Source organism: Bombus flavifrons, chromosome 10 (genome assembly GCF_040668555.2).
Source record: "Bombus flavifrons isolate JBK064 chromosome 10, iyBomFlav1_principal, whole genome shotgun sequence".
NCBI lineage: Eukaryota > Metazoa > Arthropoda > Insecta > Hymenoptera > Apidae > Bombus > Bombus flavifrons.
Window position 1 is genome coordinate 12,627,221 of NC_138451.1, and position 19,913 is coordinate 12,647,133.

General features: G+C 34.2%; 2 protein-coding genes across 7 annotated transcripts; one reads left to right on the forward strand and one right to left on the reverse strand.

Annotated features, from left to right (window-relative positions):
- The first annotated feature begins 33 nt into the window (after positions 1-33).
- Positions 34-3,222, forward strand: LOC138183967 (tubulin alpha-1 chain). Its single transcript, XM_069121549.1, has 3 exons — positions 34-636; positions 920-1,136; positions 1,216-3,222. The coding sequence occupies exons 1-3, from the start codon at positions 634-636 to the stop codon at positions 2,340-2,342; spliced, it is 1,347 nt and encodes a 448-aa protein (XP_068977650.1). The 5' UTR covers positions 34-633; the 3' UTR covers positions 2,343-3,222.
- hts (adducin 1-like protein hts) lies at positions 2,725-14,749 on the reverse strand. Of its 6 annotated transcripts, XR_011174207.1 has the most exons (15): positions 14,542-14,745; positions 14,108-14,294; positions 13,656-14,038; positions 13,136-13,585; positions 12,871-13,007; positions 12,680-12,797; positions 11,007-11,120; positions 10,788-10,880; positions 10,461-10,656; positions 10,233-10,370; positions 10,063-10,134; positions 5,589-5,656; positions 3,812-3,955; positions 3,468-3,504; positions 2,725-3,099 (listed from the first exon to the last, which is right to left on the reverse strand). XR_011174207.1 is itself a non-coding variant. In XM_069121538.1 (14 exons), exons 1-13 carry the CDS (start codon positions 14,650-14,652, stop codon positions 3,827-3,829), a joined length of 2,181 nt encoding a protein of 726 aa, XP_068977639.1. In that variant the 5' UTR covers positions 14,653-14,745; the 3' UTR covers positions 2,725-3,099; positions 3,812-3,826. The 6 variants fall into 6 exon arrangements, 5 of the variants coding, with proteins under 5 accessions (XP_068977639.1, XP_068977638.1, XP_068977640.1 ...); XM_069121538.1 differs by lacking the exon at positions 3,468-3,504 and having other exon boundaries at positions 3,812-3,940; XM_069121537.1 differs by lacking the exon at positions 3,468-3,504 and having other exon boundaries at positions 14,542-14,744.
- Between the last annotated feature and the right edge of the window lie 5,164 nt (positions 14,750-19,913).

A 19,913-nucleotide genomic window follows, 5' to 3' on the forward strand; every position in this document is an offset into this window, starting at 1 on the left:
ATATGTGAAAAATAAGAAAATTTAAGAATATAAAGATATTCCGTACATTGCGAATATAATGACAAAATACATATGTATTTTTATATGTACTATATGTACATAATGATCGAATTGCAAGTGTCAAAGATATACATATGTATGTGAACAAAAATAGACCACAAGAATGTGCATCACGAACTTTTCGTTCAATTGGCTAGTTACGACTTGGCTAGCAAAAGCTAGTTTTAGCTAAGATATGCTATTTATATTCGTTTATTAGATTTAATCTTAAGTGCGACGTAACTGAGAGCGGACTTGTCAAATATAACTTTTTATATTTACTCTGTTACTCTTAAATCTAAAAACGATACTTTGATGAAACAAAAATTCATAGTTTAGTACCAAGTTTAAACACAGTTAATTATGAAAAGTACCAAAATAGGAAAATAGCTTTTCCGATGAATACTTGCAATTAACTTGAGTACATTTGGAGATGATTCGAAGTGGAGGATATAAGAGGCCGACGACCGTTCTTGTGTTGCATCATTAAGTTTCAATCGTTCAAAGAAGCGGCACCCATCTTCTGTGTAAACGTGTTATTCGTCAGCAAAAAATTCTGTGTTTAATAAAGTTTTATATTTCTACGTAATTAAAATGGTAAGAAAAATTCACAATTCACAAAGTGATTACTGTAGCCAAAGTAACAGAAAGAAAAAGATGAAATAAAAAATTTAACTAAATAATAAATCATTAATACACTATTAGTCTGAATAACATTCTGTTTATTATTAAACGATGTAAAAATTAGTTTCCTGTATTCTAATTTTCTTTGGAAAAGAAGTGATGGTTCGATATTTTGAATTCAAAAGGGCAATTGTATATGCGATAAGAGCAAGGATTGAAGAAAAAGATCTTTATAGAAAAAATTTTTACGTTTCAGCGTGAGTGTATATCTATTCATGTCGGTCAAGCTGGCGTTCAAATTGGAAACGCTTGTTGGGAACTTTATTGTTTGGAACATGGAATACAACCGGATGGACAAATGCCATCAGATAAGTTTGTTGGCGACGATAGCTTTAGCACTTTCTTCAGTGAAACCAGCTCCGGAAAACATGTGCCCAGAGCAGTATTTGTTGATTTGGAACCTACAGTAGTTGGTAAGAGAAAAAAGGAGTCATTAGATCATTAAAAATTTGATATTCAGAGACAGTGACGATATTGTTTATGCGTTTGTAGACGAGGTTCGAACTGGGACGTACAAGCATCTTTTCCATCCAGAACAATTGATCACTGGCAAGGAAGATGCAGCAAATAATTATGCTCGTGGTCATTATACAATTGGTAAAGAAATTGTCGACCTGGTTATTGATCGAATTCGTAAATTAGCGGATCAATGTACCGGATTACAGGGATTTCTTATCTTTCATTCGTTCGGTGGTGGTACTGGATCAGGATTTGCTTCCCTATTAATGGAGCGTCTTTCTGTTGACTATGGAAAGAAATCTAAGTTAGAATTTGCGATATATCCAGCTCCGAGAATTTCCACGGCAGTTGTTGAACCATACAATTCCATTCTTACCACTCATACGACTCTCGAGCATTCAGACTGCGCTTTTATGGTCGACAACGAAGCGATCTACGATATCTGTCAACGTAATCTGGATATCGAGAGACCAACTTATACCAATCTTAATCGGTTAATCGGACAGATTGTTTCTTCCATAACAGCTTCGTTGCGATTTGATGGTGCTTTAAACGTAGACTTAACCGAGTTTCAAACGAATTTAGTTCCTTATCCAAGAATCCACTTCCCTTTAGTTACGTATGCTCCTGTAATATCCGCCGAAAAAGCATATCACGAGCAACTTTCGGTCGCGGAAATCACCAACGCATGCTTCGAGCCAGCGAATCAAATGGTCAAATGCGATCCCAGGCACGGAAAATATATGGCTTGTTGCATGTTGTACAGAGGAGACGTGGTTCCAAAGGACGTAAATGCTGCAATCGCTATTATTAAAACGAAACGAACGATACAGTTTGTCGATTGGTGCCCGACAGGATTCAAAGTTGGTATAAATTATCAGCCACCAACAGCTGTACCAGGTGGAGATCTAGCTAAAGTTCAACGCGCTGTTTGCATGTTATCTAATACAACAGCTATTGCTGAAGCTTGGGCTCGTCTTGATCATAAATTCGACCTTATGTACGCTAAAAGAGCTTTTGTTCATTGGTACGTTGGAGAAGGCATGGAAGAGGGTGAGTTTTCCGAAGCTCGTGAGGATCTTGCAGCTCTTGAGAAGGACTACGAAGAGGTTGGGCTAGATTCGGTTGACGTAGAAACAGATAATGCTGACGAATACTGAATCGAGCTTATTTTTCTCATACCTTTAGTCCTTTGGTCTATTCTTCGCTAATTTTCTCGTTTCACCACTTAACTCTGATTTTCGCTCTTTTTCCTCATCTTTTTTAAAACTTCTACTGCCGAGAAATCTTGTCAGGAACAGATATTTTTTATCTTAACATATATAGTTAATAAATTGATATTGTAAAGTATAATGATGTATCATAAAAAGAGAAGATTGAAAAATAGTATGTAAATGTGACACATAACGTACTTACGTACAATAGCTTAAATAGAGGCGGCACAAGAAGGGATAAGGCATATTTGGAATAAAGAAATTGAAGATGAAAATTATAACACGACGAGGAGTTATCCCACATATTTTCTTGTCAATCAGAGACGTATTTCGTTTGTTTCGTTTTATTGCATTACACAAACGGGGCTGGGGAGGCAAAATTAAATAGCGGATTAAATAGTTCAGCGCGACGCTTTAACAAATTAAAAACGTAAAAACATTAACAGTACAATATAGTTTCTTATCGTACGTAGACGTAATGCGATGGCAGTCTTGAGTCCTGGAAAGATGCTGTGATTGTTGCACGGTTATTTCAATTTTAAATTTTCTATGTTCTATTTCCTATTTTCTATTTTCATTCGTCTCCGGTATATGCATTTTTTTTAACTCGCTTTGCGATCTTCGACTCTTCTCTGTCTCGCGGCTTAATCCTCATTCGGTAATAGTTCTTTTATTTGCGATAAGCTTTTGCTCGTGGCAGTGTCTGGAAATAAAAAATCGAAGGGGAAACCTTTCATAAAGTACGATCCAATAACAACTTATGTTTCCATTATTTATACTCGTGATGCATGTCAAAACAGACATCGATTAAACAGTATGATTTTCAGAGACTAGTGAACAAAAAATGAGTTACACGCAATCCCGAATAATAACGTGTGACCGTATAAACACCATCATAGCAATCATGATTCTAACTGGCGACTATAGGATACGAAATCTAAGATTGCTGCAACTATGCGAATTACATTAGCATCAATAGCTCTTCTACTCTATAATAGTAATAACAATAACAATAATGAAAATTAAGAAAGAGAAGGAAGACATATTCTCACACAGAAATTTCTATCCTACCTTTCTTCTTTGAACTTCTTCTTACGATTAGTATTTCCTGGATACAAAAAATTTGATGTAAGTCGCGGTATAACTATTCCAATTAGCAAGAAGATAAGTGGAAGATCGTGTGAAGTGACAATTTTATTCCCGTCATCAATCATAACATAACCTCTTAAACAAATATCTGCTAAAAATGCGACATTGATCTACGCAAAGTCAACTGGTTAGAATCAATAATTGTAAAAAAAAAAAAGAAAAAAAAGAGAAGAGAAATATTAACGCATGTATAATCGAGAATAATGAATGAGGTGGATACGAATAAAGATACCAATTCCAATATTGTGTATTTTGTACATACGTACCAAAGTTAGGACTACCTACGCCTCGACTGGCTTCTTCTTCTCTTTCTTCTTCTTTAGGAAAGATGGTGTCCTAAGGCCTTTCTTCTTCTTCTTTTCCTTTTTCGGTGACTCCTCGCTAACGCTCACATCCTGCGACACGGAACCCTTAACACGGAAGGTCCCAACCGTAACCATAAACCTTTCTGCATGCACATGCAAGTAGCCAATTCGCCTTTTCCTTCTTTCTCCCTACAAGCTCGCACACGCGCGCGCGCCTGCTCTTTCTCCCTCGAATCTTTTCTTCCATTATGTATCGTTTTATCAATATATATATATATATATATACATGTATAGTACTATGCAAAAATGTTAAACCATCTATAAAAAAGGAAGTATTTCATTTTTATGAACGAGTATAACGATACTTGATGTTGTTCGAACTCTGTTATTACTTTCAAGAATTTAATTCACGAATTATCAGTATAGTTGAACTTCCCTAATTCGAATTTCTGTAACTTTATTCTGTAGTATGAATCCGCTATGAAAATCTTTATATATTGAAATATAAACTTATTATAGTTCGAATTATTTGTCATATGACTAGGCGCGTTATTTTACCCTCATAATTCGAATTCGAAGAAACCTAACCTTTGCGAGTAAAAGTTTACTAGCTATAAGTTGAAGTTTGGGGCCGGATACTTTTACGATTCGAAATACATAATTATAATTATAATTGCATATATATACATTACGGCAAAAAATTCTATATCAATCTGTACTCACTGTAGAGAATATCTGAAGGTTCGTCTTTATTTGAATCATAGTGGTATAAGTCAGACCACTGATTATACAGAATTGATTATATTTTTGCACGCCATAAAAACGTACTGTGGCAGAAAATGAAGTTATAGTTTAATTAATTATAAAAAATAATAAATGATAATTTAAAAAAATTCAAGTTCTCAAATTCTTGATTTATACCACTATGACTTTCAAAATATCATATAACACTGTATGGTATGGAAATATTTCCTAAAAATTACCTGCTATTATGAGATCATTGTCGTAGATGGTCTAAAATGTTTCCATAGTATTGTACATACATATATGTATAAATACACGCGCACGTGTGTCCCATTTTCTTTTCCTTCGCCCCTTAGCGTTTTGCATGATCTTTATTGGATCCATAAAAATCGGTCATTCTTAGATTCATGCAAGCGAACACTATTGGCGTACTAGCTTATTCCTAGCATTATATCGCAGTTAATGACGAAGCAGCATTTGTGTATGATTCTTAAGATTCGTTCGATAAATTAAAGATGAGATTGTGATATAAAGATTCGTAAAAATTTACGATTAGTTTAAGATAAAAGATAATCGCGACTAATTCTTTCATGTATAAAAAACGATGCGACGTAGATTCGTTAGAAATAGTAAAAGACAAAAATGTGTAGCTTTATCATTTTACGAAACATCTATATGCAAAACGTGTCACGCAATTGGCATTGATCTTTAAATTGTTATAATAAAGATTTAATGCATGATAAAAGGTATGTTCCAATTTCGTGACTGTGTGTATATATGCGATATATATTTCGTTATCGCATATATACTTTGAGAATCCTCGAGCTTTTCTTTCGATAATTCATCGTTCCCTTTTATTTTTGCATTTTTCAAGTTCTATTAGTCGACAATATAGCATGATAAAGATTGAAGTTATATAAGATATTATTGCACATTTGTGATAAAACTCGAGGATAATGATAATATTTAAGTTAAGATGACATAAGAAACAAACCTCTTTACTACTTTGAGAAAATGTACTGTGATGCGCATCAGAGTGATCGCCGTTTACGGTATTTTCCCCTGAAACAATAAGTTGAGAAATATTACACGTTGTCTACAAATTTTGTATATAAATGATAAAGAAGGGAAGCATAATATCATGTAAAATCTATGTTTACAATTAATAAAGAGTGTATAAATAAAATTAGTGTATAAGTTAGAATGTCACAAGAAATTGGCGAAGAATAGTCAAATACTCACGCTTACCTCGAAAACGAAAACCAAAGTATAATTCTTGTTTGCTCTTCAAGCGTTTCGAATATGCAGTCACATTATAACAACTGATAAAGATGTTAAAATGGATATTAAAATGATTTGTTCTGATCTCTGTATCTCGTTACTTTTAAGAAAATTATTTATTTCATAATCTTAATATGTTTCACATACAAAACATGTACTCGATACAAATAAAAGAAAAAATAAATAAAAAAAGAAAGAAAAACTAAAAAAACAAAGTATGCAATATCAGGACACGAACAATGTGCATAATACAATTGCAAACACTAGATATAAACAATAAACAAAACGAGCACTGTGTAAAAATAGAATACAAATTAACATATCGTTTTATACCTTTGATAAATAAAAAAATTTCTTTGGTTTGTAGCAACAGAAAAGGAATAGTTTTTTGGATATTTGAAAAAGTATTCTTTAAATAATCCTAGGAACTAAATTCTACGATGATGGTTCTACTATTGGTTTTCTCAAGTTATTAACTTAAAGAAACTCCACTGAAGCAAGTGTTACATCTTTGAGGGGATGAATTTCTGAAAAGGACGATGTTTGATCGTTTGATGAAATCATTTTAAAGGAATGCGTTATTGTTATTTTCTAAGTTATGACTAGATAATTCTTTGTCATTTACGATTTCTTCGGAATCACAAAATGTATAAGTATCATTAAGTCGTTTTCCTCCAATTTCTGAGTTTAAATCCACAATCTTCTCGTCTGATTCTTCTTCACCTATGGTCGATAACGGAGAATATTCTTGATTGTAATCCACAGGACAGGAATTCATACAATAAATACAATCAACGCACGCTTCTACAGCTTTAGTAGTCTCTGATAGTGTCATTGGTTCTCTTCTTCTTTCCTCAATTTCGAACAGATCATACGAACCTACATTGCAATCCATTTCAACGAGTTTCTCTAAACTTTCAGATAGACCAGGCTCAACTTCTTCCTTATTTTGTCTATGCGATGTTTTATTTTCAACACTGCTCTCAACATCTGAACTTCTCTCTATTCGAAAGTTCAATTCAACTGCTTCTTTATCAGTATTTATTGGCTTCGCTTTCACTATTGTACGAAACTCGAAAATTGCGTCTGCTTCTGTTTCAACAGATTGATTATTCTCCACGTCTAAAGCCAAATTCTCAAAAGAAATCGATGTAACTCCCATACTTCGATCAGAATCTTTTTTTGATTCATCACTGTTTATCATTGTTGTCAAATTATCCACCTGCTGCCCGATTTCCTCTTTCTCATTGTTACTAGTATTACTGTCTTCTTTTTCTTTCAGCTCTACAGCCTTAGAAGTCTCTGATAGTTTTGCTATTTCTTCTTCCCTTGTATCAATTTCAGGTAAATTATCCGAATCTATATTCCAACCCTTCTCAGCAAGCTTCTCTAAACTTTCAGGTAGACTGAGTTTAACTTGTTCCTTATCTTTTTTATGAGATCTTTTATTTCCAACATCTGAATTTATATTCCAATCTATCTCAGCGAGTTTCTCTAAACTTTCAGGTAGACTGAGTTTAACTTGTTCCTTATCTTTTTCATGAGATCTTTTATTTCCAACATCTGAATTTATATTCCAATCTATCTCAGCGAGTTTCTCTAGACTTTCAGATAGACCGGACTCAACTTCTTCCATATTTTGCCCATGCAATTTTTTATTTTCAACACTGCTCTCAACACCAAAATTTCTCTCTATTCGGAAGTTCAGTTCAAATTCCTTTTTATCAGTATTTGTTGGCTTCGCCTTCACTAGTGTATGAAATTCGAAAATTGCTGCTTCCGTCATGTCACCTGCTTCTGCTGTTATTTCAGGAGACTGATCATTCTTCTCGTGTAAAACCAGATTCTCAAAAGCGGTAACAGTCGGTGCAATTTGTGTGTTTCGATCAGATGCTTTTTTTAATTTGTCACCGTTTATCGTCGTTGTCAAACCCTTCTGCTGTCCGATGTTTTCTTCGTCATTGTTAACAGTATCATTGTTCCCTTTTTCTCTCAGCTCTATATTTGCATAGGTTTTTGCTTTCTTAATTTCATCGCATGCATCGATCACATGGTGAATAACTTCATGTATAACGATAACAGGTGTAGTTTGATTGGTCTGAGTCTTTTCGATTTCTTTCGGCGTGTGTTTATTATCTTTTACGTTCAAACATAATTTTGGAGTTGAGAATTGCCAAGAAATGGTTGATAACGGCGAACTAGATCGATCATTTAACTCTATACTCGAGAGAGTATCATAAACTTTTTGAAAAATTTCATTTACTAGACAGTAAATGATCACATACGTGTCGTTTCCATTAAGTTCTGCGATAATTTCATTCGCTATATTGCTTATGTCATTTCGAAAATATTCACCGGTAGTTTCCAGCAATTCTAAAGTCGTGTCAGCGAATAGTTCCAACATATCAGATCCTTCGTTCGAACGAATTTCAACTTGTCCATTATCAAAACATATATCGTTATTTATTGTCTTATTATCGTTAGAAAACTCACACTTTTCACTGTCGGATAACGAATTGAACCAAATATAATTATCAGTTTTATCGTCTACGCAGTCCTTTCTTTCCCATTGTTGTTGTTCGTTTCTGGGACTTTTCTCCTCGTTTGATTGCAAAAAGCAATCCTGCTCCAAGTTATTATTGGGTTCAAATGTAAATGTTGATAACGTCGACGATTTGTCTATCATCATTTTATCGATATTTTCGTGATCATTTTCTGAATTCATACATGGTGTCAAACTGTATATTAAACTCATATCGGACGGATCTAAACTATATTTCTTTGAGACTTTAAGTTCAGGAGAAGATAAAGCGATTAATCTTGTTTTCGTTGGCGGTATGTTTGAATCAATACAGTTTACTATTTCGGTAATCTGTTCCATAGAGCTTGTATCGATTGATTTCAAATTCGTTTCATCATTTCTATCTTTTTCTTTCATTTTTTCGTTAGAAGACGGAACATTCAACGAATTTACGTTATTTTTCATTTCCAATGATCTACGAACTTTAGATTTTCTTTTCTTGGTCGATTCTTCTTGTGTTTTTTTGTCTTCAAAGTAAACCGAATTTGGAACTTGTTCAATACCATTGTATTTCGTGTCACCCGAGCAATTTACTTGCTCACCAGTTAATATAACTGGAGGACAAGGACGGTGGTCGATTAACTTAGTTACTAACCGCTCTGCGATTATGTCACCTCGGACAATTTCTAAACGTGGTTCGTATCGATATAGTTCAGCAACTGGACAATGACGGTGTTTACTAATAATGCAGGCATCATTTTCAATCTCGTTCTCACATTTGTTTTTGCATTGACTGCAGAACCTGCTCGGTGAACCAAGATCTGCAACCATAGTGTCCCATAACACCACAATTGTATTTTAATATTTGCTCCTTTCGTTTATCTTCTTTCTCAGAAGATATTTATTATGATCACGGATGCTCACACCTGCGTATCTGAGAAATTTCTTGTATTCGCAACAGCTGACAAAATGAAAAGTATAATATCTTAAAATCTTTCAACTGTGACATCAAACAAATCAAACAAATTGGTCCGAGTATATCCCGGGACAAATTGATTTCTTAAAAATTGTGTCAGTCATTACCATACTCGAGTTGTGCACACAGCTTTTATAAATTACATTTACTATAATTCGTAATTCAAGGAAGAAATTATAATGAGAACAGAATATTATTTATTAATGCGATGCAAGGTAGTTAACATGCAATCTAGGACAAAAATTAAAAAAAGGGAAAGAATATGGAGGAAATAACACTTATATTCCTGTACCAAACATAAATATGCAAAATGTTTATGCGAATGTAAGTACATCCATGCAAGGTGCAAGCGTTAGTGATCATAAATAAAGGTGACAAATTAAGGTAGGGAAAAAATGTAATGATAAATTGCAACACCTTTGTGCTTATGGAACAAGCCTTGCGATCGTTATCATTAATTGTACGAAATTTCATTTAAAAATGCAATATTATGAAACACATAGAAGACAGGAGGAATAAGACTTAAAAAAGAAAATGCAAAAGTAATACGACACAAGACTCCCCATATATTATATCGAACATGCATACTGCACGTTTCTTCGATCATTTTCAAAATATCTCCGCCTCTGTGAAAATGATCGATTTAAAGTGCATAAGCTCTGGAAGCTAAAAATTGAGAAAATAGCTTACCGTCGCTCAATACAACTTCAGGTTGACTTGGTGCAGGCACTTGTTTCGTTTCTATCCGTAGAACTCGGGGTTCTGAAAGTAATTGAGACACGATGCATTGATCGATTTATTTTTCAGTTCTGAGATAACAATAAAATACAAAAAACATACGAGAATTTGTTGTTACTTACCATCTCTGCTCTCTTCTTCTGTTTCCGAAGTTACAGATACCGGCGATTGAATTGGACTTTTGGCAGTGCTTGATTCGTGTGTTGCCCGACTAACATTGAATGATGACAATGCTTCCGATTCTGATTGCGATTCATCATCTGTAAAACAAGAAAAGATCAAACCAAGATTAAATTTACTCACTATGTAAATTTTCAATTGAGGGCAAGTTTATATGCTATTTTGCTTACAGATATCTCCTTTTTGTTTGCGTTCAACTTCTCTCTTATACTGATCGAGTTCTTGATCGGTAACAGCATCGAAAGGATTTTTGGCATACGGTGTTTTGTAAACCATTGCGTTGTGTTGAAACCCTCTTTGAATGATACCTTTACTGGCTGCCCCTACCAACACTACTTGTTCTCCTGTTCCGCTAATAGTGGCATCCTTTCATAAGCGAATGTTCTCATCAATATATATTTTACCAAAAAATAGGATGTATAATTTAGCAAGATAGTAAATTAATAAATTATTATAATTTTAATTTCGAGTTATTACTTAAAAATGTGTCACATCACCTGCATTTTTTTGGCTTCTTCCCATGTAACTCCTTCTAATATGTGGGATTGTGGTCCAGCTGATATCTTATCTGCCCTACGGTAATCCTTTATCTAAACAAAAAAGCACAGCTCCAAGGGTTTATTCAGTTTGCAAATACAAAATATTTATATATTATTTCATTGAAATATTTTAAGAAATGAACGTAAACTGAATCAATGCAATTTCATGTTACTTACCTGTTGTTGTAATTGTTTAAATTCCTTTGGATTGGTATTTTTCGGTACAAATTGAAGGGCACTGTCGATCTTCACCGGTGTACTGCTATGCGTCGGAGATCCGTCTGACACCCACTGCACACAAAACCAGAACGTTAGCCGACCCTTATCGATAATTCGACATCCAACACAGCATTATGAGATACCTATTTTCGCATTGTCTGCGTATGTTATGTGTGCCTGCTTTGCTGGTGATGTCGTCTCGTTATCATTTCAATCAATTTGCGTGCGTAACATTATTAATGTTGCAACATTTTAGACTGTTCATTTGCCAAATTCAAGTACACATTTTTCGATTAATTTACCTACGATCTAATCTTCTTACAGCATTAAAAAAATTAGGTCTACGTCTATTTACGCCTATATATACTACTGTCATTAACAGCGAATATTCTTCGAATGTTTCATATCTACCTCCCTCTGATCTAGGGTCGATCGATCTGGTTTTGTAAATGCAGTGGGACGAAGAGTTGAATATCCATCCCTTCGACGACACGATTTTAACAGGCACACATTCATACACAGTTTCGAATGTGAATCAGTCAAATAATGATATCCATGCGCATCATATGACTATCTTAAATTCGATGCTCATACAACAGAGTTAAAATGCCATAAACTCGACAAAATGCTCGAGAATAAGGCTATTATTTGTTCATCGAATCGATCATTGAAACATAGATTCATAACACACTTCAATAAAATTCTTTCTATTTTTTTCTTCATTTTATACATGCTGCCATGCCGTTGTAAAGTAAAGAGAAGGGTTCTATCTTTTTTCGAAAAATTACCTATACACGATAAACAGTAGACATATATTTATTTATATATTAATAAGCTACAAGAGAGAGGCGCGATAAAGTCCCATTATAATTTTAGTTAATCCACCGAAAGATACACAATATTATAGCAACATTTATTTAGAACTACATTTTATATTAATCATAAGTAGATCGTTGAGAATTTATTAGATGTATTAGATTGTATTCCCTTTTCCCTCTCTCTTTTCTTTCTTTTCACATGAATTTCTTCACAGTGTATTTTCTACTATAATATTATAAATTGGAATGTATCGAAGGTACGCAAATATCACTACGGAGATTATAAACAACGAACAAATGTAATATAATTGATCAGAAGGATTCAATGTTCAGAATAATCATGAACTTTTACTTTCAGTTACTTTCCATATGAGATCTTTTCTCTTTCGCCGTGTCTTAAATGTATGCAATAAAGTATATTGAAAGAGAATAATGGACAACATGAAATATGATTGATTTGTTTTCTTAACTCAATGGAATTAAGCAATATTTTTGAAAACTTGTACGATCTCTTTTCTTACAATTAACGATAATAATTACGTTTCGACAAATAACTTTATAGAAGATTATAAATGTAACAACATGTGCATGTAAAATATCAATCCTAATATAAATGCAAATCTTGACATTGTCTTAATAGTATTTTTTTTAATAATATTATGCAAGATCGTCTAATTCTTGCGCAAATTTCATCTTCCTTTCCATACACTGTTTTTTACTTTTTTCTATTATTTTTCTTTTTTATTTGTCATTTATTTTAGAAGCACGCCGTTATATCTATTCAGTTTTGTTCTCAAAAGTGATGACTTCTACCTTTGTAATTTTCTTCGGATCAGGAGTTCCTGTTTCAAGTATTTCGACCTTTTGGTATACATTGGGCGAATTTAACCAACGTGACCTATCCGTGCCTTTACGGCCACCTTTCCAGAGCCTATAAAAAAGTGGGAACGTAATAAGTTTTCTTCAATAATTGTGAAGCACCTTTATGTAACAAACATATTTACCCCTGTTTATAAAGTTCTTCTTCTTCGAGTAAATATCCCAAAGACGAGACTGCCGGTGGTACTTCTACATCGTTTCGAGGCCGCGGAGGTTCTCCCTTTACTAGTGGATTTCTGTATATATAGCCAGTTCGGAAACCCTGTGAATGACCCAATAACTTGTTAGCTATTACAGAATCAGTAATAAGCGAGAACGATGCAACGTTCCGGAATGAAAGAAAAAAACAGAAGGACTGAGGTAAAAACAACGGAAGGTCTATATACTTACTGCATTATCGAGCATTCGCATAAGTGCCTCAAATTCAGTTCCACCAATTCGCCAACGCTTTTCGAGTTTCTCAGCAAGAGCAGTGGTTTCGGTGATTTGAGCCGTTTGTTGCGGTGTAGGTGGTTTTCTCGAGGCTTCGAATATAGCTTTCTTAGACTCTTCGGAAATAAGATTTAAATTATCCAAACCAGCAGGCATTAGTTTTAACTGGGTCTCGCAAGCTAGGACCATATTGTAAACATTGAAGAAAGCTTCTTCGACAGTTTCTCCGCAGCAGAGAGCACCGCGATTCGTTAAAAGCATAACTTTATTCATCGGTCCAAGATTTCTTGCTATCTTCTCTTTTTCTTCTGGTTCAAAAAATCCACCTACATACTGATGCGTGCTTACCTCTCCTATTACTATACTTTCTTGTCCAATTGGCAGTAATCCGCACTTTAATGACGAGATCTGAGGAAATATATAATTAACAGAGACGCAAAATGTAAAAACAGAATAAAATATGCATTTCTTTACTCACAGCAGTAACGGACGGAGTGGTAATATGAACAATGCATTTTATATCAGGTCTAGCAGCATGGATCGTTGAATGCAATTGAAACCCTGCCACATGAACACCAAAATTGGTTGTCCCCTGTTCCACGACTGTTCCTTGCATATCAACTTTAATCAAGCTTGAAGCAGTAACTTCGTGATACAACAGACCATACGGATTAACTAAAAAGTGTTCTTGATCTTGATTTAAGCGTGCTGTAATTTGTCCACCAACACCTTGAGTCCAACCATAGAGATCAAGCAGTCTAAATACTGCTGCCAATTTGCAACGCAATAGTTTCTCTCCCTTTGCATAACCCATACTTTCGACACCGCGTATATCGTTGATAGGTAATACACAATTAGAAGCTGTAAGAGAATTAGTTAGATAAGCATTTGATAAGACACAATTGAATAACTGGTATTTAATGAACTTACTTTTAAAAACATTTGCATTAAACCGAGCACCTTGTGCACCCATCATATCAGAGATTTGCTGCAGTAGACCTGATGGTCCAGCACCATCTTTCATTTGTGTCTCAATAATGCGTTCTAATTCTTCGCGAAAAAGTCGAGAATTCATCATCATTTCAACTCTCTTCCTTCTTTCCATCTCCCTCATATCCTACACAAAAATGTAATGGAAAATATAATTTAAAAATATTTCTTAGATATGCAACACTGTTGTGCGATTTTTCATTCAAGTCACATATACCGCCTGATAGTGGACTATTTTATATATGCCTAGAAATCCCAAAGAGGTGGCTAAAAAGCGCAGTATGTATCGAAAACGTTACACGTAGCACAAAAAGTAAGTACAAGATACCACAAAAATTCTTTTATTCCTTAAAAAATTTTTTTCGAAATCTTACCGCATCGATGTCTGCAGGCCGCATTTTACTCTTCTCTTCTTCTGTCAAACCGTCCATTACCCCATTCGTATGTGGTTCAGTCAACGGTTGTTGCTGACTTGTATCTGCCATTCTTGCTAATTACTGTCCTTTATTTCTAAATTATATTTCTTTTCCTCGTCGTTTGTTTGCTTTTTCGTACTTTTAATCACTATCACTATCGGTATCACCGCCACTACCACTAGGTACAACACTACCACTGTCACTCCTACCGCCGCCGCCACCACCACCTCCACCACCTCCGCCACCACCTCCGCCGCCACCTCCTCCTCCTTCCACCCCTGCCGTTGAATACCGACTAAAACAAAATGTTTTACATCATTAATAACTATTAATATGTTTTAATATATTTTTAAAAATTAAAAGGAAAAATAAGGTACTCGTTTCTCGATTAGATATAATTCTTATCTTTCTAGTTAAATAGAACTGATTTAACACATTATCTTTCAGTATTCTTTTGATTCTGACATAAGGGGTATATCATACTTCGTTATCTATAGGAAAGATAATTTTCAGGCGTTTCTCTGCTCATTTCGAATGTAGAAACCAATGAACACAAGAAAAGCGACAGGAGACAGCAAACGATCAATAAACTTCCGAGTAACAGTCAAGTAGAGTAAGGTGCGTCGAACGCGTAGATGGTAGGGGCAAATTACAAGAATCCTTAGTGCGACTGAAATCGTAGTTTCCTTTTTTCAAATTCTTACTACGTTTATTTATATCACGTGTTTCCATCGTCTTCCCCTATGGTCGTATCCTAATCCCCCTATCTTAACGCTATCTTTCATTTTATATTTTCCGTATCTCCTTTTGTTCAGTTTTTAAATATACTACAACAATAAATGTATCTACATTCTGCCATTCTACTATCAAAAATAAAATATTTAATCTCTTATATTCTAGATTATGTCCTCTTGATTTTTTGCCGCCATCTTTATTTCTGATATTTCAAGTCTGTTTAAAATAACACGTATGCTAAAAATAGATACATCTTAAAACCATTGGAGCATAATTGTGACAAGAATAATACTTATAAGTGTCGTCAGACTACTAAGAATATTTGGTTAATAAAAGAAATGTAATACGGACATATAGAACTAATGCTGTTGAAGATTACATATTTAATGTGTGCTTTATTTTTTCTTTTTTTTAAACTTATCCAACCAATGATTGCTCAGAAAACATAGAAAAATCTGAGCACTGAATAACACGAACTGTTTCTATAATACGAATTTATAATACAATTATAAAGAAGAGAAAAGGTTGCTTTGGTATATTATTATTTAAATTAGTTCGTACAGTAAGAAAATAAGTATATTTTGTATTGCATCTGTTCATCGTTAGACGTGTCAAGCACCATACACTAGAGTATTGCTAATAACCTTGTTTAACGGCTCTTGATAATTCGGAAGCGTATGCTTAACCCAAATTCTCAACTTCCGCAAATTCTACTCTAAACAGGCAAATTGCAGAGATCGTTCTACAAATTCTTTTACTGCTCATACGAAATATGTTTGCCACTATGTCTAGAACGATTTTCTATTCAACTGCTTTTTTACCGCTCACTTTATCGATTTCGTTCCAAACGTTATCGTACACACAATGGTGGAGAAAAGGATTTTATTTAACAATTTCCTCAGTTCTTTTTAATTTCAGTAAACGTAATTATAATTTATTACTTCTACATTTTTAAAAAATAATACTACCTATTTTAAAATATGAACAAAATTCTGTAACTATATGCTACGTTGAAATAAATAAAAAGTACTGCAGTTTAAGTTATTGATCGAATAATGCACGTTGTTTAATATTAAAGTCATTGTGTTATTTTATAAAAAGCAAATTGTTATATTGCTATACCAATATTTGAGATATATAATAATATAAATTTTATTTCTCATACGTTCACCAATAAAATTTACTTTCAAGATTAATCATAAACAGTATATATGATATAACAATAGCAATCACTATTACAAAGTTCTATCCATATTTACATTATTATATATTTTAAATATTAATATGATTTTTCTCTTGTATTATATGTATCCTAACTTGGTTAATTTTTACATTAAATTTTATTGATTAGTATGTGACAGATAAAAGATATAAATGTTTATTAAATTATTTTATATTATTTTATCTGAATATTTAATTAGCGGAAAGAAAAAACCTAAAAAGATTTCTTATTTTAAACAACTTCTTTATCTTACGTACGTACATAATTCATTATGACCAAGTAATGTCATTCCTTCAATTAACGTTCGTCAACGAACGCCAATTGAATTCTAGCCATTCACGGTTAATCGACATTACCTTGCTAACATTTATCTGTATCATGACGATATCAATTTTTCGCTTTCTCGTATATTTCATAAGAATAATTATTAAATTTATACGTCTGTTTAAATATGTGTTTTTTGAGAAAAATATAAAAACTGGTCAAACAAGTTACGAGACCTATTAGTATTTCGTGGAAAGGAGCCAATTAGGATGAAAAACGTAGATAATGTATTGAACTATCGAGATAGTGAACTGAATGCGCGTATTGCGCGCGAGATACTTAATGCGACGCGTCCGCTGTTTCTCGCCGCGATGATGTCATAACTTAAAACGTAAAGCTTACTATCGGTGCTCGTTGGGCGATACTACGTTTGCCCGGGCATAATGAAAGGCACGATCGTTGTAGTCTACGTCAATATAGTACATTCGTAGAACAGATCTTTTAACGAAATAACGAACCATTTGTTATTATATACGTTTTACTTAAATTCGTTTTCCATCATTAATAATAACATTATTTTCAATGAAATAATATTTCGAATAGTAATACTGTTCAAAAATATGTAATAAGATTTAGAGGAACAGCAAATTATAATTACAGGTAAATTCAAGTGAAATGCATTTAAATCAATCAAAAGTTGAAAAAAGATGAAGAGATAAATCAACACACTAGCAAACGCACAGGTGAGCGTGCCTACTATAGAATCGAAACTCGAGAGTAGCAAGTTTATTTCCAAGCGACGATAGATTGCGCGCGGGCGGTCTGGAGTTTGTAACAAAAAAAAAGACGTCAACGATTATGCAGCAACCTATTGGACCTACGTGTTAAATAATACTTTTCACGGTAAAATTGGCGATGATTTAAGATTTTTGTTTAAGACACTTGCCTACACGAGAATATCCGCGTTGCATTGTTATTTTCCCACCATTTACGAATTCGATCATAAGGACGTTGAGACGAACTCAGCGTATGGTTATTCGTGTGAATACGCCCAAATGACCACTACATGTATGTCAATTTAATCCTCTACAAACAAACGCGAGCAATTTCGTGTACACAACCGTGCGCGCCCGCGACATTCAGAAGTAAATTTAATAGCATAAAAGAGAATCAACTTGTACACTGGTTACACCTTGTCGAGCTTTTTTGTCCTGACACTACTAGGCGGAGCAGTGTAACCAATTGATTAAATACACGTAGAGAATAACGAAAGGAAACTGAGTCTCGCCTGCTGTTCAAATAATGACACACTTATTTATCATCGTAGAGACAACCTCCATATAGAACACTAAAATAATATCAACTTTTAAATTCAGGAAATAAAAACCTGAAATGAATATAGTTTTTAGTTTCAACTGAATGGTTCCCGCCGGTCATAGTTTACGCAATGCTATGAAACATTATGTTAAGTGAAAGAATGGAGTAGCAAATTGCAATCGCGTTTAAGGTTAAATTTTTCATTAGAACTGTATGTTTAACACGAATATAGAAATAAAAGAAGGTCAATGATTTAACAATGCAAATGGCGATACAGCAATGGTGAGTAATGGGTTTCAATGGCGCAATTATGACAGCGAGTATCTTGACAGTAATTATCGACGTACTTTTCTTAAATATATTTAAACCGATGAGAAGAAACACGATAGGCGAAATTGTGAAACAATACATTCGCAAAACATGTCTACACATGTAGAAAAAAATATCCAAGATTGCCGCTCAATCGACTCGACTCGACTCTACACAACTCGGCACGGTACGACACACCCCTTACGCTACGTCATTCTTGTCAATTATTTCGAACCACGTTCTCTCGTACAGAGTGTTGGAACTTTCCAAGTGATTCGTATTTACAGTGGTATTTTTTACTATTAGTTAGTGAAGTAGCGACTTACCTAGCGCAAAATCGGCAACTATCGTCAATGATCGATATATCCGTATTCGTTTGGGGAACCGTTCGACTCGCTGTTCGTATCACCGAGCGGTCGTTCCGTTCGGTGGACAGCTTCCCCGCCCCCGTCGCCGTCGATGCTCTTCCGGCGGCTGGCAAACCTTCCCCAAGCCTCCTCCTCCACCTCCTAGTAGCTTCGCTCCTACTACCACCACTACTATTCCTACCACCACCACTTCCACTTCCACTTCCACCTCTATCTTCTGTTCACCACTTTCGTTACAACCACTTCGAGCTTTATATCTCCTTTTCTCCTTCTGTATTTACTTTTCCAATCAGCTCTACTTTTTAACCTATGCTTTTATAATTTATTTATATTATATAACATGTATTTATGTCAGTCAGAATACTCATACTTGGCCCCCTTTCGACTGTGTATAGAGGTCGATTCTCATAAACGATGTATTAAAACTTGGTTATCAAGTGTGAATATTTCGTCTTCGTCTGTACACTGCTCCGCATTCCTGCTTTTTTCCTCCAACTAATTGTACAATGGGCACGCGGATCGTGCGCACAATACTGCTGCGCAACTAATCTGAAAGCGACCCAATGAGAAATCGCTTCTCGAAAATATACCGTCTGATTGGCTGCCTTTCAAGTTACCGTCCAATCAAAACGTTCGAGTTTTGTACAACCAATGAAATATTACGTACAATACGTATGTACCAAAAATCATCGAAAGTCGATATGTTACGATTAATCGATAATATTTTTTTACTGCGGCAATATAAAATACTTTAAACAAGAAAAGGTAGAACCTTTGTCATTTATTAATAAATTGACAATGCAGATTGAAATATTATAATTACAAGTTAATCTTAATATTTCCTTCCCTACATAATTCTATATAGCAATAGTTATATCGAATAATATATCGTTTTACATCTTAATTTTAATGCAACATATACTTCTCATATATACATGTGTTTATCCATTCACTTATGTATTCAATTCATTTCTCTTTCCTCATATTCTATCAATGCAAATATACATATATATGTGTACACTTTTGATATACATCGTTCGATTTGGATCGCATGCTTTGAAAATTTTAAACAATGCGCTTCACAAAGAATATACCTACTGCTATTAATAAGTTAT